Source organism: Macaca mulatta, chromosome 1 (assembly GCF_049350105.2).
Source record: "Macaca mulatta isolate MMU2019108-1 chromosome 1, T2T-MMU8v2.0, whole genome shotgun sequence".
NCBI lineage: Eukaryota > Metazoa > Chordata > Mammalia > Primates > Cercopithecidae > Macaca > Macaca mulatta.
In genome coordinates this window covers 128,786,416-128,808,941 of record NC_133406.1, presented here as the reverse complement: position 1 = coordinate 128,808,941, position 22,526 = coordinate 128,786,416, and the positions used below count along the sequence as shown (strand labels likewise).

The 22,526-nt window shown below is 41.9% G+C and overlaps 2 protein-coding genes across 3 annotated transcripts; one reads left to right on the top strand and one right to left on the bottom strand.

The window, feature by feature from the left end:
* Positions 1-1,059: 1,059 nt before the first annotated feature.
* On the bottom strand, positions 1,060-10,250 carry WDR77 (WD repeat domain 77). 2 transcript variants are annotated; one of them, XM_077997786.1, is made up of 11 exons: positions 10,049-10,250; positions 9,612-9,797; positions 8,544-8,685; positions 8,204-8,253; positions 5,146-5,216; positions 4,963-5,017; positions 4,418-4,489; positions 3,748-3,856; positions 2,814-2,882; positions 2,107-2,182; positions 1,060-2,051 (listed from the first exon to the last, which is right to left on the bottom strand). In XM_077997786.1, the coding sequence occupies exons 1-11, from the start codon at positions 10,161-10,163 to the stop codon at positions 1,989-1,991; spliced, it is 1,008 nt and encodes a 335-aa protein (XP_077853912.1). In that variant the 5' UTR covers positions 10,164-10,250; the 3' UTR covers positions 1,060-1,988. The 2 variants fall into 2 exon arrangements, with proteins under 2 accessions (XP_077853912.1, NP_001182372.1); NM_001195443.1 differs by having other exon boundaries at positions 1,813-2,182; positions 10,049-10,183.
* Positions 10,251-10,386: 136 nt separating this feature from the next.
* ATP5PB (ATP synthase peripheral stalk-membrane subunit b) lies at positions 10,387-22,526 on the top strand. Its single transcript, NM_001260679.2, has 7 exons — positions 10,387-10,578; positions 10,834-10,870; positions 15,118-15,263; positions 16,989-17,152; positions 17,527-17,652; positions 20,270-20,449; positions 22,062-22,526. The coding sequence occupies exons 1-7, from the start codon at positions 10,539-10,541 to the stop codon at positions 22,137-22,139; spliced, it is 771 nt and encodes a 256-aa protein (NP_001247608.1). The 5' UTR covers positions 10,387-10,538; the 3' UTR covers positions 22,140-22,526.

Here is a 22,526-nt window from a genome sequence, read left to right as displayed (position 1 = left end):
AGTACAGATCTATCTGAACTAAAACATTTTTTTACAATAAAACATGGTCCTTCAAAAACCATGCTTTCTGGTCAGGCACAGTGGCTCATGCCTGTAATCTCAGCACTTTGGAGGCAAAGGTAGGCAGATCACCTGAGGTCAGGAGTTTGAGACGAGCCTGGCTAACATGGTGAAACCCGTCTCTACTAAAAATACAAAAGTTAGCTGGGCATGGTGGTGGGCGTCTGTAATCCCAGCTACTCATGAGGCTGAGACAGGAGAATCGCTTGAACCCAGAAAGTGAAGGTTGCAGTGAGCCAAGATCATGCCACTGTACTCTAGCCTGGGCAGCAAGAGTGAAACTCCATCTCAAAAAAAGAAAAAAAAAAAAAAACCTATGTTTTCCTTCCTTATTGTAACCACCTTAACACATACACACATTTCCTTTCTTATCTCTCTCACTGAGTTTTTTCTCCATCATTCTTAAGTCCATGAAGAAAAGGGCTATGCAAATTCCTACTCACCTCAAGCTCCCCCACCCCTTACTTTCTCTAAGTGTCCACAAAATTAAAGTTTTCTCTTTGAGAGGCAGAACTTAAATGATTGTACCTACCCATTCTATTTCCTCCCACATTATAAAAACGATGGAAGACTTTATTCCTACTCCTCATCAACCCCAGATCATCACATGACTACAAATTCCCATGTTTTACTCAAGGGTAATCAGTCATGTCAAGGGTGAAGCAAGGAAGCTTTACTGAGAAGTATTTGCCCATATTCCTTCAGACTTCCCCAGTTTCATAATGTGATTTTTACCTAAATTGAACCTGCAAAGCTCAAAAGCACATAATTGATTATATTTAGTTTCAATATAATCAGTAACTGATCCATGACTTCTAACTGGCAATACCCACTCCACCAACCCAAGAATTAATGTTTACCTGAAGTTCTAACTAGCTTCTTTGGGAAGCTGCGGAAGCACAGGAAAAATAATGGGCTACAAGACTGACACCATGATGACTCACATAAGTGAAATATATCTAACTACACATGACACACACGCTTCAAAAAAGACAGGCCAACAATGCCTAAACTCTTTATTTCACCAACCAGTATTTCTGATATTCCTCCTGATACTGGATGTTAAAACCTTAGAAATCTATAAATACTGCATTCAGACTTTCCACATCAAGAGAAGGGGGCCCAGGGCAGAAGATGTCAGGACCCAGGCTGTTTGGGGTGGGAAAAGTAGCAAAGATTTCTCAACAGTCTGTGTCAGTTTTCTAACTTAACTGAAATGCCTTTAAGCTCTCCTTCATCCCCAAACTTTCCCCTATGGCATCTATGATAGAAAAACACTCCTCTCTCATATATGCCCCATCACTGGGGAGCCGGGGAGAAGGGAGTGGGCATTATAAAGGCAAGCCAAACTTTTTATTCAGCCAGAAAATGGATTTCTGATTCAGTTTAAAGGCAAAGAGTTATGTAAATCCGTACCAAGTCCTGCTTCTTCCTCAAAGTGAGCTGGGCTGCATTTTTGTGACTGGAAGCATTTCTCGTAATGGTGAATTAAGCACTTTAAAAAAATAAAATCAATCCCATCTCTATAAGTAGCATAAGAGCTGCTTCCAAGAACCCAGGGATGCCCACATCCCATAACCCACCCAGACACAGCCAATTCCTCATAGACAGCTACATGGGAAGAATAAAACCCTCTCATCAACTTGTTTTGGGGGGTGAGGGAGAGGCAGTGCTTAGGGAATATGTAGGATGGATTGTTTTATTCCTGCCACTACCAAAAACTATAAATCTACACACACAGTCACACGCACATACATGTCCATTTTTAAGAAAGCTTTTCCTCCCTGTGACTACAGGAACCCAGAATTCAGCCTCCCTCAGGCTGAGGGATGATGCCTTTTAATGGCACAGATCTAGCATATCAACATACTACAGAAGGCTCCTGTGTTGTCTCACAAGCTGAGAGGGTAGGGCAAAGAAGTGGACGCTCATGGGGGACTTGCTTTGTGTCTTAAATCCAATCTACTCAGTAACACTCGCAGGTCCAGGGGCTGGGAGAGGTTCTGTGGGCACGATGTGGTGGACGACCTGATGGTCCCAGCCCACTGTGGTAAGCAGGGAGTGATTGAGCGGGGACCAAGTTGCATCTCTCACAAAGTCTCTGTGGGCTCGGCTTCTAAACCTAGAAGAAAAAAAGTCAGGGCATAGTAGAGACAAGAAAAGCAGACCTGGAGAAAAAAGAGAACCCAACACATCTGGGGCATATTTTTTGGGTGTGTTACACACATTTCACCAACTGTATGGCCTCGTCGCCAGGATAGCAGTGTAGCTATCCACAGTGGATGTCATCAATCATCCAATCCAGTCCTCTATTTTCATAGATGAAGAAATGCTGGATAGAACAAGACAGTGATGTGGGGCAGTAACAGGCAGCAAATCATGGCAAGGAGGGAAGTACAATTCAGGTCTTCCAAGTGCTGCCTTTTACCCTGTAGCAGACTGCATTTCATATGCAGTTCTCTATGTGAAAGGATATACTGCCGCCCCCTTGTGGGAGAGGGCTGGAGTGCTAGACTTAAAAATTCCACCTACCACCCCGCTCTACCAAGGACACAGCTTTGTCCTTGGGGTTGTGAATGTGCCCCATGAACGGAGAGGGTCAACAGCCAGCCTGCTTCCATTACCAAGTCCCTTCAGATACAGACGGAGAATCTGTTCTCCAAAAGCACAATACACTTTTCTGAAGAGGAAAACGACTCACCCACCCACTGCTCCCCTTCCCTGATTCCCAAAGGATTCCACTTCACACTTACACCTCAGAAAGGCTTGAGTCCAGCACAGCAAGTGAGCAGTCTTCACTGAGAGAGGCCAGGAAGGGAACACTATCAGAGGGAGGAGAGGGTTGTGAAAGGCAAAGCCTGGATCCCAAGACAAAACCTTTTTTTTTTTTTTTTTTTTTTGAGACGGAGTCTCGCTCTGTCGCCCAGGCTGGAGTGCAGTGGCGCGATCTCGGCTCACTGCAAGCTCCGCCTCCCGGGTTCACGCCATTCTCCTGCCTCAGCCTCCCGAGTAGCTGGGACTACAGGCGCCCACAACTGCGCCCGGCTAATTTTTTGTATTTTTAGTAGAGACGGGGTTTCACCGTGGTCTCGATCTCCTGACCTTGTGATCCGCCCGCCTCGGCCTCCCAAAGTGCTGGGATTACAGGCGTGAGCCACCGCGCCCGGCCCCAAGACAAAACCTTAACTGAGCTGGCGCCACCGCTACTGTAAAGTGACCCAGAAAAGGCAGCCTGATTCCCACTTTTGGCTAAGGTCTGGCTACTCTAAGTTGACACTAAAAGTTTCAAGTAAAGATGAAGGAAATGAAGCAAAGTTAGGGTTGACAACCATCCTGGTAACTAACCGCCCCATCTGGTCCCTCTCTATAGCTTCAGCAATAACCCAGAAACACAGGCTTTTCCAACCTCACAGTCCCAGAAACCCACAATATGAACCATGTTGGGTGTTGAGCAGGAATGAGACCACATTTTAGCCATTTCAGACAGAAACCGTATAATCTGAAAAATCCTTTGATTCCCAAAGGATTCCACTTCCCACTTAAGAGATCTCTGATGTTCCAAAACCTCAGTTAGAACACTGTCTGCTTTAAGGAACTACTTAATGAGCTAATGCTTTGAAAACATACACACACCCCCCCACTGTTCCCATTTATACCCATCAGGCCCCTGATGACAAAGAACAGTACCTGTGTGGGGAGAACACCAGCCCAGTGACACACTGGGAATGTACAGCTGAGCTCAGGACACAGCTTGTACTCTTGGTATCCACAAGGGAGACTGTCCCATTCTCATCACCTGTAGAAGAGAAGGGACATGTCATGGTAATTAAGAGCATGGACTTTGGTGCCAAAGATTTGAATCCTAGTTCCTTAAGCTTGGAAAAGTTAACCATTCTGAGCATCAGTTATCTCTTTTGCAAAGCAGGGATAAGTCGTCACTGGATGATTGTGAAAATTAAGTTAATGAATGAAGCAGTTATTATTTTAACCACAAACTACGTCACCATACACACAGCCTCATGACCACGATAGCTCTACACCTACCCACAGTAGAAAAGAATTCGCTGTATAGCAATCCACTTGCTTTGTGGCTCACTGACTTATAGCCATGCCCAGAATATAGGAGCTAGATCCATCAATCAAAAATCAAATCCACTGGGAAAATAATCATGTTCTCCAAAGCTACACTAAAACTACCTTGGCATCACCCCACCTCCCCACCCTCAATTCATAATTCATCTAGTGTCCATGAGGGCTAAGACTGAGCAGCAAGGGCCTTGTGCATTGTGGAGTCAGCTCTTTCTCTTTCCTCCTCCCCTTTCCCAGAGTCAATATGAAGTCTGACATGCTGCCTTACCAAAGACAAAGACTTCACTTTGCTGAGGATGCCAAGCCAGTGAGGTAGGAAGGTAGCCAGGCGCACTGCAGCCTGCAAAGAAGAGAAAAGGGTCTGGACAAAAACTCAAAAGAGTCCAGAAGAAGCGGTTTCTCAAATGACATCACTCTAAATCCTGGGAGCACCTTTATTTGATTTCCCAAACCCTGCTAAGGCAGCAGTGTCCTCATCCTTGAGCCTCATAACCATTTATCCACCAGCTTCCTGCCCTTTCTGGACATGAGTCACAGGCAAGTTTCAGGCACAAATCATGAAGATAACAATTCTGGCCCCTTTGTCCTCCCGTCTAATAAAGTAAATCAGCCACCCAGGAACTGGCCCTTCCTCTTGGTATGCATTGCAAGAATGGGGTTAGCAGAGTCTCAGTGGAAAAGAAGGAGATTATGTCACTCATGTCACAGTAACTACACTGGGCATCTGGCAACTATGCTTTGACACTGGCCAAAGAAATTCTCTTCTATCAGGGTTCCAAGTACTACTCTCCCACCAATGAATCTCAGACTCACCAATCTGTGATGCTGGCTTGGGACAGCGGGTATCCCAGAGTAAAATTCTGTTGTCCTAGAGGAAGGCGGAACAGAAAAAGGATCTCACAGTCCAAAGCGCTGCAGGCCAGAAAGTCTCCACACTAGAGACTTTGGCCTATGGAGGGCTGGAGTGTGTTTAGGGAAGAAGGAGCTATCTCTTACCTCGCTGCATGAAAGAAACACAGAGTCCTTGTGAGGAGAGGCAGCAACACAAGTGACCTGTGCAGCATGAGCTATAAAGGAGAGAGAAAGAGAAACATGATAGAAAACAAGCTGAAGCATTACAAGAGGGCCAGCCCAGGAGTAATCAAGGTGCAGGAGGGAGGGAGGGCTGGTCTCATGATGCAATTTAACAAATTTTGTGGGAGATTATGGATCAGACAAAAGCTAAGAGGAGAAGTTTATACACTTATAAAACCTAAAAAGCCTTGTAAAAAAAAATGTATTAGTGAAAACAATGAATGAGAAATTAGGAGCTTACTAAGAATAACAAAGGAATTTCCAGTTAAGGCATCTTAGACGTGAGATCTAAATAATTCTAGAATAGCAGTCTTCATACTGGAGCACACATACCTCCAAGTAGTATACAAAAACTTTCGAGGGAGTTCTGGGCGCTAATAGTATTAAGAGAGCCAATTTCTCTAATGTTCTCTTTCTTAAAATTGAACTGCCTCTATTTTCACAATCACCCTTCTTCCACTTTAAAGAAAGAACACATACCTGTCATTCATCCCAGATCTTTCCATGGTACAATGCTCAGGGGTATAAAAACATAAGGGTTCTAAACTAAGGCACAAAAGCGGCTTTTCCCTAAGAACCGAAGAGCAAAAAGAAAGAGCATCTAGGTAAAATTCAATGAAGGGGGCGCTGATCTTGTTTCAGTCACACCACAAACACAAGTATGGTTCTGTAACTTCACTCTGTTTCTGTCTAATAACGAGAACTAAAACATATGACAGATCGTTGTGATACGGACATATTCAACAACTTTATCTGAATTTAAAAACAAAGTCAGACTTTTTCTGACAGAAAATTTAGTCTAACTTGGTCCACTGGCTTTACAATGCAGATTGGCTTTTGCCAGTTAGGCTATTTGGTAGACATCTGTACAAACTAAATAGGATTAACCTGCAAACCTAAAATTTGGACAAATATACGCTTGAAATAAGTATATAATAAATTATATGCCAGAAATTACCTTCTCTGCAACTACTTAAAAAATTTCTTTAGGTATCAATTTTAAAATGTATGAGGGGGCACAGATTTTCAAAATTGTTTTAGGAGGTCTACATGTAAAAAACTTTAAAGTCACTGCTACATGTTAATTGGAAACTGTGGAAACCTTTTCTACAGTCATTTTACCAGACTTTCCCAGGTAGTCTGAATGTGGCCCTTCCCTGAGGCAGAAGGATGGAACTAAACCAGCTTCCATAGTTCTTTCCTAGCCCTAGAATTCACAGAAAGTCAACAGAATAAGAAGTAAGAAAAGGAATTTATTGCTCACTTGAAAAAAGCAAAGCTCTGGGACAAGCATCATGGTGGTAAGGAAAGATGAAGAATACATGGTTCCTCTACCCTCAAAGGTTTTGGGGCAGGATGCAATGGCTCATGCCTGTAATCTCTCAGCACTCTGGGAGGCCAAAGCGGGAGATCCCTTGAGCCCAGGAATTTGAGACCAGCCTGGGCAACATAGCAAGACTCTGTCTCTACAAAAAATTAAAAAATAATAAAGGATTTGGAATTCAGCAGGGGGAATAAGACACAAACACAAAGAATAACAGAAAGGCTGCATGGCAGAAATGCTGAAAAAGAGTTAGCATTAACCAGGAAAGCACATATGTCTACGCAATAAAAGGCAAATATAATAGACATAGGGCATTGACTTTTTTTTTTCTCTCCTGAAACAGCTTCACTCTGTTGCCCAGGCTGGAGTGCAGTGACGTGATCTCGATTCACTGCAACCTCCGCCTCCTGGGTTCAAGCGATTCTCGGGCTTCAGCCTCCCAAGTAGTTGGGATTACAGATGTGCACCACTATGCCTGGCTAATTTTTGTACTTTTTAGTAAAGACGGGGTTTCGGCATGTTGGCCAGACTAGTCTCTAACTCCTAGGCTTCATATGATCTGCCTACCTCAGCCTCCCAAAGTGCTGGGATTTCAGGTGTGAGCCACTGTGCACAGCTGGGCATTCAACATTATTGTAAAACTATTTGCAAGTGACCCTGAAGGTCCAGGATACTGGACCTTGGATATGAGTCTGTGATTTCTCTGGTCTATAACTTAATCATGTACTTTGAAGTTAGAAATGGCAGGGAAAGGCACTTAGCCATTGAGAGAACCACAGTGATCAATCACCCAGCATCTAAATCTTGGAACATGCACACATTAAGGCTCTAGACATTATCTTCACAAAGAATGGCTCCCAAGATAAAGTCAACCACTAGTGCTGTTAATGAAAGTGAGCAGAAAGAGGGGCATTAAAAAAGCAATGGTTCTCAAAAGAAAACAGACATTTTATGAAGGTAAATACTCAAAAGTTCAAGATTTGAAAGTCTCAAGATTTATCCCTTGAGAATGTCAAGGATCTAATAAGCTTGAAGAGAGGAAATGCAGTAAAAGGGTTTCAATGCCATTACAAGAAAATGGGATTTTAATCCACTGGCCACAAGAAACTAATAAAAGACCAAAAGAGCTAGATTGCTAGTGGAGACATGAGTGCTACTACCTGTGTAAGGTAAAGCCTGAAAGCGAATAGGGGCATAGAAATGGATAGGAAGGTGACTGACCAGTGGAAAAGACTAAAAAGAACTTAGTGGTCAACTGATGGTGGGGAAACAGAAGGGGTGGAAAAGGACCGAGAGTTTGAGCCCTGTGTTGCCAAGGTGGTGAGGCCATCAATAGAAACAGGGAAACTGGCTGGTCTGAAGGTAGCGAGTTATCTCAATTGATTGTTCACAGTCAGTTACAGACTAAACTCCTTGTCTATTCTTCCCCTCTTTTCACTACTGTACTTGACTAGTCGAATTAAAAAAAAATAAAAAAGAAAGAAAAAAGAAACAAGGAAATTGAGAAAAGGACAAGGGGTAGATACTGGAGCCTGACTACTGTTTTATAAGAAAACTATCAGAACATGGAATTGCTGTTCCTAACATCAAAGCAAACTTCAGAAAGTCCAAAAACACAATAGCTAAGACCAGGGCTAAAAATGAAAGAATACTCACCTCGGTATGAATTCAGTACCACCTGCTGAGCAAGGTCCCAAACCTTGATGCTAAGAGGCAAAAGAAAACAGACATTTAATCTTGACCTACACTAGCAACATAAAAACGTGTTCAAACATGAACTTCCTGTAATCAACATTCCCCAAGTCTTTGCCTCCTGGACTGCTGCTATGGTCTACTTACAATGGACTGCAAAATCCCTAAGGAAACCTTATAGACATGCTAAAGTTAGTCACTGAATTCTTAGAATAAGCCCAAAATGTTACCTAATGAGGTTAACAGGATAGGAAAGGCGCCCAAAGGAGGCTCAGAGACAGAAGCAATGAGAACAGGGACCCACCAGAAGTCTTTGCTACCACTGACAGCTTGTGTGCCAGAGCTCAGGACACAGACTGTAGACACAATGTCATCATGCTCATACTTGCAGAACTTGCTGACAATAAGTGTTTCATTCTCATCTAGTTCCCACAATTCAACAGCACCTGTTGGGGGTAGGGTAAGGAAAACATGAGCTTGAATTATACCACGGTAGTAATTCACTTCTAGGATTCAAAGAGCCACTGTCACTAAATTAACAAAGTAAGTTAGTTATTCCTATAAAAGCAAAGTCCACATCACTGAAGAGTTTAGCTAATTTCTGAGCCTTTGACTTTATTCTGTGTTACTGTTTTCCTAATGACAGCCCAGACAAGGAGGTGGAGAAAGCCAGTGATGTTAACACTTCCCAATTATTTGGACACTAATAAGTATTTGCTGAACTAGTTGAATAAATGTCTTGCAGAGTCTTTAAAAATATGTTGAATAATTGAACGTTTTGCACAGTGACTGGCTCAGTATAGAGAATCCGCCAAAAGTTTTCTTGATTATGTACTGTTCAAGCTCAATTGTCAGAGAGGTTAAATCTATAAGTGGGTCTTTTAAACTTCCATGCAATGCCAGCCAACTTCCAAATTCTGATTAAAAAAAAAAAAAAAATCCAAAGCCTGCATCGCTGAGCCTACAGTCAACACAAAGAAAGCAGAATGAAGACAAGAAAGCAGTAAGAAATGGAAAGAGACATGTAGCATAGATTGGCTTCAGTGTCATCTTAAAATCAAGATTATGCTTGGTCTGGGCTGCGGGGGTTAAGCAGCAGGTTACACAGAAGAAAAATGGTTCCAATCCGTTGCTTAATTTTGTTACGGATTTTTCTAGGAAATCTCAACAGACAATTTAGAATTTTAGAAAATATATTTCCCACCTACACAAGAGTTTGCATTCAGGGCCAACACTCTCAGGCTCCTCCAAGCACTGAACATAGGACATTAGATATTGAGCTCAGCCCTACCCGTACCCCAAGCCTCCATTCTACCACTCCACCCGGGGCTGGGGGTGGGGGTGAGGGGTGGATGAGGGGAAAGTGACTCACCTGAATCAGAGGCCACCAGAATACCTCTCTCTCCAACCCAAGTGAGGTCAGCCACTCCAGCCTCCGTTTGGACTCCAGCGGAGCAGAAGCCTTCGTTGGGGGCGGCACAAGGGTCCTTAAAAAGCCAGAGGGAGCCGGCCCAGCAGCGGCCACTCAGGCTGGAGGCCCCGAGGAGAAGCGCCCCATCTACGGGGGGTACAAGCTGTCAGCACGTGAAGGGTGGAAGGGCTCGCCTCCATGAAGACCGCACAGAACAGCTTTCGGGCCGGGTCTGGATCTGAGCTCAGGAACGCGGGGCAGGGCTGGGGACAGCTCGGCGGCGCGACCCACGGGTCAGGATAACATGCAGGGCGGGGATGGGCTGGGAGGGTCAGTCTCTGGGGAGGGGCGCCCTGGGCCGGGGTAAGGGAGCTCCCAGGCCCGGGATCTCGGCTCACCGGACCGGTACCGCGCAGCCTCCAACTGTCGTTCCATGCAGGCGGGCGCATTAGGGGGAAGATTCCACTCCCGGGCCGCCGGGGGCACTAGGGGGGGCGGGGTTTCCTTCCGCATCTCCACGGTTCCAACTCCAACCTAGACTCAAATTGGACGCCGGCCGGAGACTCAGCTCCGATAGCAAACCCCACGTGGTGTGCCTCTGAGCCTCCGCCCCTCTCCCGAGGCTACGGCAAGTCTACTTCTCGCGAGAATTGCTTCTGCGGCTCCATCCTGCTTTCCGGCTGTCGCCCTCCTGCGATAGGTTCTCAGCATTACTTGCCTCGTCTCGCGATAATTTAAAAAAAAAAAAATCTCCCGAGGAAAGTTGAAGGAAGACTACAAAATTTTCATCTCGCGAGACTTGTGAGCGGCCATCTTGCTCCTGCCCTGACAGATTCTCCTGTCGGGGTCACAGGGACTCTAAGATTGCTACCTGCACCTTCGCTGACCATGCTGTCCCGGGTGGTACTTTCCGCCGCCGCCACAGCGGGTGAGGGGTGTAGACGCTGCTCTGGGCTATCAGAGTGATTGGAAAGAAGCGAATCTAGGGGTCACAAGGAGGGGAGAAGGGCGCAGCGACACGGGCCTGAGCGGCGAGTGATCAGCGCCGCTCAGAGAGGAGCGTGGGGACTTAAGGGACAGGAAAGAGGGGTACATAGCCTCAGTGATCTAGCCTGGCAGGGATGAGGAAGGGACAAACTAGAGTTCATTTGACTTTGCTGACCTTCGTCTTGTCTGTCTGCAGCCCCGTCTCTGAAGAATGCAGCCTTCCTGGGTCCAGGGTAAGTGTGAGGATAATGGTCCCTTTCGTCTTTGTTTTTACTATCTTTTATTTCTCGATTCCTGCCCCCACCCCCTTAGCTTTAGGCCAGAAATCTCTTTCCGATAATTTTGGGACACTTAAACCCTCTTTCAAACACTTGTTCCTGTAACTGCCAGGAACGCTGTCATATGAACTGATGACCAAGACTTTAACAGGATATGTAACGTATTCTAACTAAACTAGAAATTGGTTTTGCTGTCTTCTATGCCCGCCCCTCTCCTTTGTGACCTTCCCTTGGGACCTTATGACATGTAGCCTCCACAGCCTGAATCAGAGTAGATTACATACCCAAGAACAAATTTTGTTCAATAAAACAGTGAAGCATGTTGTTTATAGTCTGTTTCCCAGATACCTAGTTTTTGCTGCCATATAATAACAATCAGAGAAATCATTCATTGATTCAGTAAATATTTATGTTGCCTAAACACATAACCAAGGATACAAGAATGAGTATGGCAAATTACCTGCCCTCATGGAGCTCACAGTCTAGGAATGGGAGGCACCTTTAGAGTATTGGTTTAGAGTGAGGGCTCCAAAGCCAGTACAGGGTCCCTGGCCCCTCCACTTACTAGCTGTGTGACCTCAATTTCCTCATCTACAAAATGGCGCATGATAGTGCATTGTGGCTTTTGAGAATTAAGAGGCAATTTCTGTGAAATTCAAAAACAGTTCTTGGTACATGGTGTGTGTTTAGTAAATTTAGCAGCTGTTTGCGTTAAAATTGTTTCATAAGACATGTTCATTTTCCTAGAGATTTCTTTTTACTTCCAAATTTAGTTCTAAAGCTTGCAAATTATGTTAACTATCAAATTGAAAAAACTGGACTTGAAAAAGTGGTCTTGTCTGTAATTGAGTCTCATGTGTGCAATGAAGTGAGGCTATAATTGACTGCTTCCAACTTAGAAGAAAAAGGACCCCATACAGACTTGTAAACAAATAATTGTAATACCAGGTAATAAATAACTTATATTTACAAGATACAAGGAATATCCTTGGTTTTTTTTCACACTTCATGTCCAGTACCTCAGCAAGGCTCTTCCTCTAGAAATTTGGACTCTGACTGCTGCTTCCACTACCACTAAAGTATGAACCACCGCAAACTTTCACCTAGGTATTTTAGTAGTCTCTTCATTAGTCTTGCATCTCTATTCTTGTGCTATTACAGCCCATTCTCATAATAGCCAGGAGGATTATGTCAATCTCCCACCAAAGCCTTCCAGAGCTCCCCATCCCACTTGAATAAAATCCAAACTTAGCATAACCCAGAAGGTCCAACATGAATTGATCCCATCCTATCTCTTGACACCATCCCCTTCTGTTCTTTTTTTAGCTCATTCTTCAACCATACTGCCCTTGGTGTTCCTCTGAAAACTACCAAGCGCATTCGTGCCTCAATATCTTTCTACTTGCTCTTCTCTCTTTTCCTCAGATCATTGGGTCAAATGTCATCTGGCTCCCTACCAAAAAAACTTCCCCATTCTGTTGCTCCCTATCCCCTTACCTTGCTCAGTTTTTCTTCACAGCACTTAGAGCCGCCTGAAATTTTGTATGGAGATACACACTCACCCTTCCCATACCCCCACTAGAATGTTGAAGGCTGGAGCTTTGTTCATTGCCATGTTACTGGTACCTAGCATTAGTAGAAAGTCAGTAAATGTTTTATTGATTAAAAGAATGAATGTTAGCCCAAAATGGGGGAGGGCTTTACACATCTGGAGGCTGATTGGTCTTGGTAGTCATTGCTATGAAGTCATGGTATGAAGGGCATACAAGACAGAAGGAGCAGCATTGGGCAATTTTTTTGTGGTGGTTCTTCGTTTGTTTTTGAGAGCTGTTAAGTAATTCCAGGAGAGTAAGAGAATGAAGGAAGATGAGGTTATAAAATTTGACAGGACCAGGCACAGTGGTGGCTCATGCCTATAATCCTGAGGCCAAGGCAGGAGGATCACTGGAGCCCAGGAGTTCGAGACTAGCCTGGGCAACATAGACAAAAACAAAACAACAAAATTTTTTTAAAATTCTAAAAATTAGCTGGGCATTGTGGTGTACGCCTGTACTCCCAGCTATTGGGAAGGTTGAGGTGGGAGGATGGCTTCAGCCCAGGAGATGGAGGCTGCGAGTGAGCAGTGATGGCACCACTGCACTCCAGCCTGGGTGACAGAGTGAGACCTTGTCTCAAAAAAAAAAAAAAAATGATAGGTACTAGATTATATATGTTATATTAAGTAGTTTTCAGTAGGCAGGAGAGAGCCTGTTGAGTTTTCAAGTCAAATTTTCATTTTAGAAACATTGGCAGTAATGTGAGAGGGCTAGGTTTAAGTTGGGGTATTTAATAAGAAGCAGAGGCCAGGTATAGTGTCTCACACCTGTAATTTCAGCACTTTGGGAGGCCGAGACGGCAGATCACTTGAGGCCAGTAGTTTGAGACCAGCTTAGCCAACATGGCAAAACCCCATCTGTCCCAAAAATAAAAAAATTAGCTGGGCGTGGTGGCACACGCCTGTAATCTCAGCTACTCGGAAGACTGAGGCACAAGAATCGCTTGAGCCTGGGAGGTGGAGGTTGCAGTGAGCAGAGATCACGCCACTGTGCTCCAGCCTGGGTGATAGAGCGAGATTCTGTCTCAAAAAAAAAATAAAATAAGCAGAGAGATCAGGTTTTGGATTGTTAAACTAAGCAAGAGGTGATAAGGGCTTGAACTAAGATAGCTAGTTAGGGAGACTTATCAGCTTAAGCATACCCTTTAGTACTATGATTTAAATCAGGGGTTCTTAGCCTGGGGTGCTTTGCCTGCAGGTGACATTTAGCAATGTCTGGAGATATTTTTCAGTGTTACCATTGGGTGGGTCGGGGAGGAAGGAGGCTACTGGTATCTGTTGTGTAAAGGCCACAAAGATACTGCCAGACGTTCTACAATGCACAGAACAACCTCTTACAACAAAGAAGTATCCAGTCCAAACATCAGTAGTTTAGTTGAGAAACCTTGATGTAAATGAAGGAATCTCGAGCGTGATTCTCAGATTTCAAAACCTGGTGGGGTAGCTAATATATTTGGAGGCAGAAATAATATTCAAAAGATAAGCATTGTACCAAAATAAATGAAATAATGTAAATTCTTACATTACAAGGAGATAGAGGTTGACAGAGTAGAGGAATGGGAGGTGGGAAGTGGGACAAAAATATACTGAAAACTTGAAGGAGACTAAACTTGACAGCAGACATAAAGGGACTAAATTTTATTTCATCAGAAGCCTAAGGAGACATCAGTATGCTGTAACTGTTAAACGTGTAGTCTTAAGCTGCTTTAATACAAGAATAGTTTCCAAACTGGCAATAGCAAGTTCTCAATAAGTATTTGTAGAATGAATGAATTGGCCAGACTATAGAGTATTGTATACAGTTCTGTTATACCTCATTAAAAAAAAAGACAAAACCAGAGAAGTCTTTATGGGCAATCAGGATTGTGAGGGAACAGATGTTTCACCCAGGTACATGTGTGTTATCTTACATAGCAAAATTAGAACTAAGAATGGATTGAGGTTCCAAGAATGTATGCAGCATCTCAATTCAAAGATGAATATAATTAGAGCTGCCCAGTACTGAAAAAGTCTGTTACATGTAGTGATACTCCCATCAAAGAGAGTATTCAGAAAGGTTGAGGAGCCAACATACCAGGCATATAATAGCTAACCACTTACATAGCACTTTTCCATGTGCCAGGCATCATTCTATGCACTTTACACATATTAACTCAGTTAATCCTGTCAACAACCATAGAAGGTATTATCTTTTATTTCCATTTTACTGAGAGAAATCTGAGATTACAAAAGCTTTAAATTCTTTACTCAAAGTCAAGGGGCAGGTCTAGGATTTGAACTCAAGGAGTCTATCTGGCTGCCACATCCACATTCTTACATATTTCAGTGCTAATAATAGATATACACAGTGCTAGACAGATGATCTGCAAGGCTTATAGAAAGGATTCCAGTATTGGGTAGAAGGTTAAGTGTCTGTAATTAATTCTTTGCTCTTGTCACAGCTGATTACTGGACCCTAACCTTCCTATTCCCAGTCCATTCTCTTTCCATTATGAGAGTTAGAAAACTGCCTCAATCCTCAACCCCATTTATTGTTTCTGCTAATTATTCATACATTGTATTCTCCTTAAAGAAATAGGCTTTACATTTGTACAATAATTACCTGTAGAGTATTGCAGGCAACAAGGACCTTCCATACAGGGCAGCCACACCTTGCCCCTATACCGCCTCTTCCTGAATATGGAGGAAAAGTTCGTTATGGACTGATCCCTGAGGAATTCTTCCAGTTTCTTTATCCTAAAACTGGTGTAACAGGTGAGCATTTTTGCCTGGTCTTTGATAATATGGTTTGATGGCATCACTAAAATCAAATTAGGTGGGTTTTCTTGTTTGGTTGTTTTTTTGTTTGTTTGTTTGTTTGTTTTTTTGAGACAAGGTATTACTCTATCATCCAGGATGGAGTGCAGTGGCACAATCACAGCTCACTGCAGCCTCTACCTCCCCAGGCTCAGGTCATCCTCCCACCTCAGCCTCCCGAGTAGGTGGGACTATAGGCATACATCCGGCTCATTTTTAATTTTTTTGTAGAGATAGGGTTTCACCATGTAGCCCAAGCTGGTCTCCAACTCCTGGGCTCGTGGGATCAACCCACCTTGGCCTCCCAAAGTGCTGGGATTACAGGCTTGAGCCACCCGCCTGCAGCCGCAAGTCAGCTGTTTTCAAAAGGAAATTGTAACAGTTGATTTGATTGCTCCAACTTGTTTTTGGTATAAATGTATTTGGGATTTTAAACTTAATTTTACAGAATTATCTCTGTTAGTAGATCAAATTTTTTGATGCCTGCTCTATGCCAGGCACTGTTGAAGGCGTATGGTGTTAAACAGTGTTAAGTGCCTGCTGTCATGGAACATACATTCTGTTGTAGGATGACAATAAAGAAATGAGTAACTGTGTAATATACTGTTAGATAATGAAAAGGGTATGAATAAAAATGAAGCCAGGTAAAGCAGGAGTCCCCTGATTAAGTTTATGATTCTCTCTACTACATGTACTGCCTTTCTTGGCCCATACCCAAGTATTGCTATGACTGTGGAATATTGGAAGCCAAAGACACTTTTTTTAGCCCTAGAGTCACCTAAAGTAGCATTTTCCTAACTGAAATTGCTAGAAACATTAGTCTCCTCAGACTTCAATGGGTGATAAAAATGTTACATATGATAGATGTTTCTTGCAAATTCATATTTTAAATTTGTATATTAAAGACAATTAAAAAAAATGTTGGAACTTTGTATGGGAAACCGGGTAAAATGTATTTGAGTTTGTAACCCTGTTATTGTCATGATACATCCTGCCATCCTATGACTCTCAGAAATACTGTAAAATGCTTTCCTAAAAGCCTGCTGTGGGCCTCTCTTACATCCTGCGAAGCATGGGGGAAAGACTAAAGAAATGTAAATCATGGTTTGCATCCTTTCAGAATACATGGCCTGGTTAAAGAAAAAACCATATTTGAAGCGTTGTAATTAGGTGCTACAGGAGTTGGGAATCCTAATATTTATTCATTATTTTATATACATACCACTTTGTAGTTGTTTTTGCTTGTTTCGTGTGTAAATTTTAACCTGTCTAGTGTTCCCATTCAATAAATAGTATATTTTGCTGGACAAGTTACTTCAGAAAGTTATCTGGTATCTTTGTAGAATAGTATAATTTACTGTGCTGTGTATTGTGCTTAACATTATTTCTCAAATTTATCAGACTGAAGAAGGTATTGTCCCCATTTTACAAATAAGGAACTAAATTCAGAGATTATTTAGATTGCTCAGTTTCTTTAAAATTGCAGAGTCAGTATACAGATTTCCCTGAGTCCATATCTTTGTTCTTTCAGCTCTACCATACTGCTTCCCAATCCAGTGTTTTGTCTTTGAATCTAATTAAGTCATTACTTTGCTTTCTGCTAATCAAATATAGAAGTGCCTTTCTATCTTCCCTCTTTTAGGCATAGCATATCCATTCATAAAATAACTCTTCTTCTTGTAGGACCCTATGTGCTCGGAACTGGGCTTATCTTGTATGCTTTATCCAAAGAAATATATGTGATTACCGCAGAGACCTTCACTGCCATGTCATTAATAGGGATAATGGTCTATGGAATTAAAAAATATGGTCCGACTGTTGCAGCATATGCTGATAAAATCAATGAGGTAAGAACCATAAACCTTATTTCCTATTTTAGACTAGCAGAAACATGAAGGTCATTTAGTGATATTTTTGATATGATTGTTAGGGGAGCAACACATAGAAATGAATCTAATGCTTCAAATAAGTGTTAATGTTAGTTACTAATTTGAGATAATTTTTTTATATCTACTAAACCCTTCAGCTTTTCTACAATCATTCAAAAGGTATTGTATAGTTATTATGGGAAATTATTTTTAAGGATTTGTGCATTTCTTTCTATTTTCTTTGTGGGTGTTTTTACAAATGAGAGATGCAACTTTGAAGAAGCATGAAATGAATCTCCTTTTTTTACCCTTTGTGCTTTCACTGATCTTTGTTGTTGCTATCGCAATTGTAGCAAAAACTTGCCCAACTAGAAGAGGCGAAGCAGTCTTCCATCCAGCAAATGCAGAATGCAATTGATACGGAGAAGTCACAGCAGGCACTGACTCAGAAGCGCCATTACCTTTTTGATGTGCAAAGGGTAGGTTTCAGAAGTTTCTAGAAAGAATAAAGTTACTTGTGTGCATTTTTTTAAATTCAGAATTTTTTATGAAGAATGATTAAATAGATTGAACATATTTTATTTAGAAAAGAGAACATTTATGTAGCAGTTGGCATTCACGGCTATTCAAACATTTAAGAACTGTCGGCCGGGCGCGGTGGCTCAAGCCTGTAATCCCAGCACTTTGGGAGGCCGAGACGGGTGGATCACGAGGTCAGGAGATCGAGACCAACCTGGTGAACATGGTGAAACCCCGTCTCTACTAAAAAATACAAAAAACTAGCCGGGCGAGGTGGCGGCGCCTGTAGTCCCAGCTACTCGGGAGGCTGAGGCAGGAGAATGGCATGAACACGGGAGGCGGAGCTTGCAGTGAGCTGAGATCCGGCCACTGCACTCCAGCCTGGGCGACAGAGCGAGACTCCGTCTCAAAAAAAAAAAAAGAACTGTCAAGTGGAAAAATAGTTCAAATTATTATAAAATTAGAAACCGTAGAAGCTATTAAAAAAACATTTCGGATCCACACAAAAAGAAATAGTCATTAAGTTAAAGCTGATTTAAAAATGACATGCACTGTATAAGGAAGACTATAGGTAAAATACATCCTGTGTATTTCATACACACTTGCTACAAGAACATCTTAACATCTTTGCTGTAAGGAAATCTGATATTCTAAATCCACAAAGCAGGCTGGGCACAGTGGCTCACATCTGTAATCCTAGGACTTGAGGAGGGTGAGGCAGGAGGACTGCTTGCACCCAGGAAGTCAAGACTGGAGTTAGAGTAAGCATCTGAAATGTTTAGGATCTTGGCCAATGTGGTCTTGGTACCACATGCATTAGAGTTATCTTTGGTGTTAATTTTTTTTGCCTCTTTCCAAGACTTGTGGAATCAGAACCTTTCTTAAGGGCTACCCAAGAATCTGTATTCTTTTAAACAAGATCCCTAAGGACTCGTAAGCACATGGATATTTGAAAAATCCCAGAAAAATGTTAATTCCGTGTATATTTAGGTTACAAAGGGAGAATGCTTCCTGCTTCTTGCGTAGTATATACACATATGTGAATGCATGCATACATATATTTTGGCTTTTTTAAAAAACCATACTGGAAAATGTAGCTTTTTCCTAAGAGTGAAATGATAGTAATTTAGGTTTTTATTTATTTATATTTACTTGATGGCTATTTATTGAGTTCTTCCTATGTAGATATTCTGACCAAGGCAGAGTGCTGAAAATATAGTGGAGAACAAACAGCTTCTGCCTTCATGGAGTCTTATTTTCTAGCCAGTCTTTGGGAGAAGCACAGAAAATAAATAATTGAACAGATGCAAATGTCAACAGGTAGTAAATGCTAGATAGAAAAATAAACTAGTATTAAAAAGATTGCAGGCCAGGTGCATTGGCTCATGCCTATAATCCCCGCACTTTGGGAGGTCAAGGCGGGAGGATCACTTGAGCCCAGGAGTTTGAGACCAGCCTGGGCATAGACCCTTTCTACAAAATTGCAGGAAGAAGGAGTTACTGTTTTCATAAGGGCATTCAGGAAATGTCTCTAATATGATATTTGAGCAGAGACGTGAAAGAACTAATAGTGCAAAGTATGTGGGTTTTTGGGGAAATAAGTGCCAGGCTGAGGGAAGAACAGTTGCAAATGCCCTAAACCTGGAAGTTTGCTTGATATAGTCAAGGAAAAGTAAGAAGGTTCATACAGCTGAAGTAGAATTGGTGGGGGGAGAATAAAAGGAGATAGAGGGTGGCCTGGGACTATGATACATAAAGACCTTAGGCTCCTATACGAACTTTGACTTGGACTCTGAATGAGAGAAAGTCATTGAAGGATCACTCTGATTGCCTTGTTGCCAATAACCTTCAGTTTGGTGTGCATTGGTTTGTGATGCCTATGGGTTAGCTAAGTAGAAATATATAAGAGCTTGACCTTGTAGCCTTATTGCCTGTATGCTGATCTTGGCTTCATAGTTTATTAGCTCTGTAACCTTGGTCAAGTTTCCTAACTTCTGCCTCAGTTTCCTCACTGCAAAATGGATATAATTATAATAACTATGCCATGGTTTCATTATAAGGTTTAATTGAATCCAAACACAAAAGTGTAGTCAGTACTCTACAAATGTTAACTATTATTTGATCCAGCAAGTTTATGACATAAACACAAAGACAAATATACAATGTATGCACCATTATTTGTAGAACCAAAAAATTAATTATGGAGTACCAGTATAGTGGAATCCAATGTAGCTTAAAATTGAGGTAGGTTTTTCTGTCATAATTAATAAACGTGATGTGTATATGCCTATATTTTGATGTGTATACCTATATTTTTATTAAATATTTCTGAGAGGGAATACAAGAAATACAGGAAGTTAGTGGCCATGGGGGGACTGAAGGAGACTTATTTCTTACAGCATACACTTTTAAGTATGTTTTTGCCATATGCTGTTATAATTTCTAGGTATATATTTATTAAATAAAAGAATTCCACATAAAATACAAAAGAAGTGGGGCATTCTCACTGGCAGAATCTTCAGAGTAGAAGTATTCCTTCAAGTATACAATGTTTATCATTTCTTCATTTTGCCCCAGAATAACATTGCTATGGCTTTGGAGGTTACTTACCGGGAACGACTATATAGAGTATATAAGGAAGTAAAGAGTCGCCTGGACTATCATATAGCTGTGCAGAACATGACGCGTCGAAAGGAACAAGAGCACATGATAAATTGGGTGGAAAAGCACGTGGTGCAAAGCATCTCCGCAGAGCAGGTACACAACATTTTTACAGGTTCTGACATTGTACTGGTATCTCTTAACAAGTATCTGCTGATGTTTCATTAAGGTGGGAATAGCTGGCAAGGAGTCTTTAGCCTAGAAGTAGCAGTGTAACCCCGGTTTGTTTTTCTGGATAGTGATAAGCAGGAAGATGCTACCTATCTGTCAGGCTGGCTTTTCTCTTTCCTCAAATTTGGGTAGCATTAACTGATATATTTAATTTCTCTATAAAACAGACTGGGCTGGGCATGGTGGCTCATGCCTGTAATCCCAACATTTTGGAAGGGCGAGGCAGGAAGATCACTTGAGACCAGGAGTTCGAGACCAACCTGGGCAACATAGCGAGATCCTGTCTCTGCAAAATATTTAAAAAGTAGCTTGGGTGCGATGACAAACGCCTGTACTTAGGGCTACTGAGGAGGCTGAGGTGAGAGGATCTCTTGAGCCCAGGAAGCATAGGCTGTAGTGAGCTCTGATCGCACTATTGCACTCCAGCCTGGGTGACAGAGCAAGACCTTGCCTCAAAAAATAAAATAAATAAAAGACTGAACAAGGCTATTTCTAAGCCCCTTCCATTTTCTAATTCCATGACATTCCATTTCTTCTTTTCACCTGCATAATTTGTCTGTTTTGAACGGAAATGTTTTCTGTTTGCTTAAACTGAATCGATTTTTTTTTCATTTATATTTTTGCTTTAATATGACTTGATTTTTTTTCTTTCTCGGGTTTATAACATTTAAGTATTTCTGGTCATTTTCAGCATAATGTATGTAGGATTAGAAAAACAGGGTCTAGGCTGGGCACGGTGGCTCAAGCCTGTAATCCCAGCACTTTGGGAGGCCGAGATGGGCGGATCACAAGGTCAGGAGATTGAGACCATCCTGGTTAACACGGTGAAACCCTGTCTCTACTAAAACAAACAAACAAAAAAAAAAAACAAAAAAAAAACTAGCCGGGGAGATGGTGGGTCCCTGTAGTCCCAGCTACTTGGGAGGCTGAGGCAGGAGAATGGCGTAAACCCGGGAGGCGGAGCTTGCAGTGAGCTGAGATCCGGCCACTGCACTCCAGCCTGGGCGACAGAGTGAGACTCCGTTTCAGAAAAAAAAAGAAAAACAGGGTCCTATCAAAAGTTTTTTTGTTTTTCTAGTAAACTGTCTTTTACATAAATGTAATATACATGCTTAAGAAACTTAGAAAATACAAAAGAAGTCTAGAAAAGAGACTAAAAATTATTTTCATTCTTAACATTTGTATATTACTAATATTTGTTGAGTTGGTCTTTTTCAAGCAGCTGTTAGTTGTACAAGCCAACATCAGTGGCAGATGGTTACAGGAATATCTGGTCTCAGATTCTATACAGGTTTCACTCATAAAAGCTGTGAGCCAGGGATTTTTAACTAACCCCCTGGATTTGCTTAAAATAAATTGTATCTCCTCTGTGTTAATTAGTTTTACTTCTAAACCTGTCTAGTAGCTGTATAATGTTAAGCCAGTAATCTTGAGGTTCTGGTCTGGTAGGAGGTGTCTTTTAGAATAATGGTGTTTATACTCTATACTTTTCTATGTTTTGGAAAGGTCTAACCAGATTTCTCTTTCCTTATCACAGGAAAAGGAGACAGTTGCCAAGTGCATTGCGGACCTAAAGCTGCTGGCAAAGAAGGCTCAAGCACCCCTGGTTATGTAAATGAATCTATCCCAATTGAGACAGCTAGAAACAGTTGACAGACTAAATGGAAACTAGTCTATTTGACGAAATCTTTCTGTATTGATGTCTACTGAAGTTATAATTTACCCTTCCTAAAAATGAAAAGTTTGTTTCATATAGTAAGAGAACAAAATCTCTATCGGCCAGTCAAATGTTTCTCATCCTTCTTACTCTGCCTTTGAGTTGTTCCATGATCACTTCTGAATAAGCAGTTTGTCTTTATAAAAACTTGGAGCCTGACTAAAGATTACCAGATTATAGTTTAAATTTGCAATTAATTCTACCATCTTGCAATAAAGTGACAATTGAATGAAACAAGGTTTTTCAAGTTGTATAATTCTCTGAAATACTCAGCTTTTGTCATCG

What these genes read in the sequence shown, in the direction of transcription:
- WDR77 (NM_001195443.1), bottom strand. Translation starts at nt 10,163, where the DNA reads ATGCGGAAGGAAACCCCGCCCCCCCTAGTGCCCCCGGCGGCCCGGGAG. An exon ending in TGTTTCTTTCATGCAGCGAG is followed by an intron (nt 5,018 to 5,145) that starts GTAAGAGATAGC and finishes GCCTTCCTCTAG; the next exon opens with GACAACAGAATTTTACTCTG. An exon ending in AAGTGAAGTCTTTGTCTTTG is followed by an intron (nt 3,857 to 4,417) that starts GTAAGGCAGCAT and finishes TCTCTTCTACAG; the next exon opens with GTGATGAGAATGGGACAGTC.
- ATP5PB (NM_001260679.2), top strand. Translation starts at nt 10,539, where the DNA reads ATGCTGTCCCGGGTGGTACTTTCCGCCGCCGCCACAGCGG. An exon ending in ATGCTGATAAAATCAATGAG is followed by an intron (nt 17,153 to 17,526) that starts GTAAGAACCATA and finishes TCGCAATTGTAG; the next exon opens with CAAAAACTTGCCCAACTAGA. An exon ending in ACCTTTTTGATGTGCAAAGG is followed by an intron (nt 17,653 to 20,269) that starts GTAGGTTTCAGA and finishes ATTTTGCCCCAG; the next exon opens with AATAACATTGCTATGGCTTT.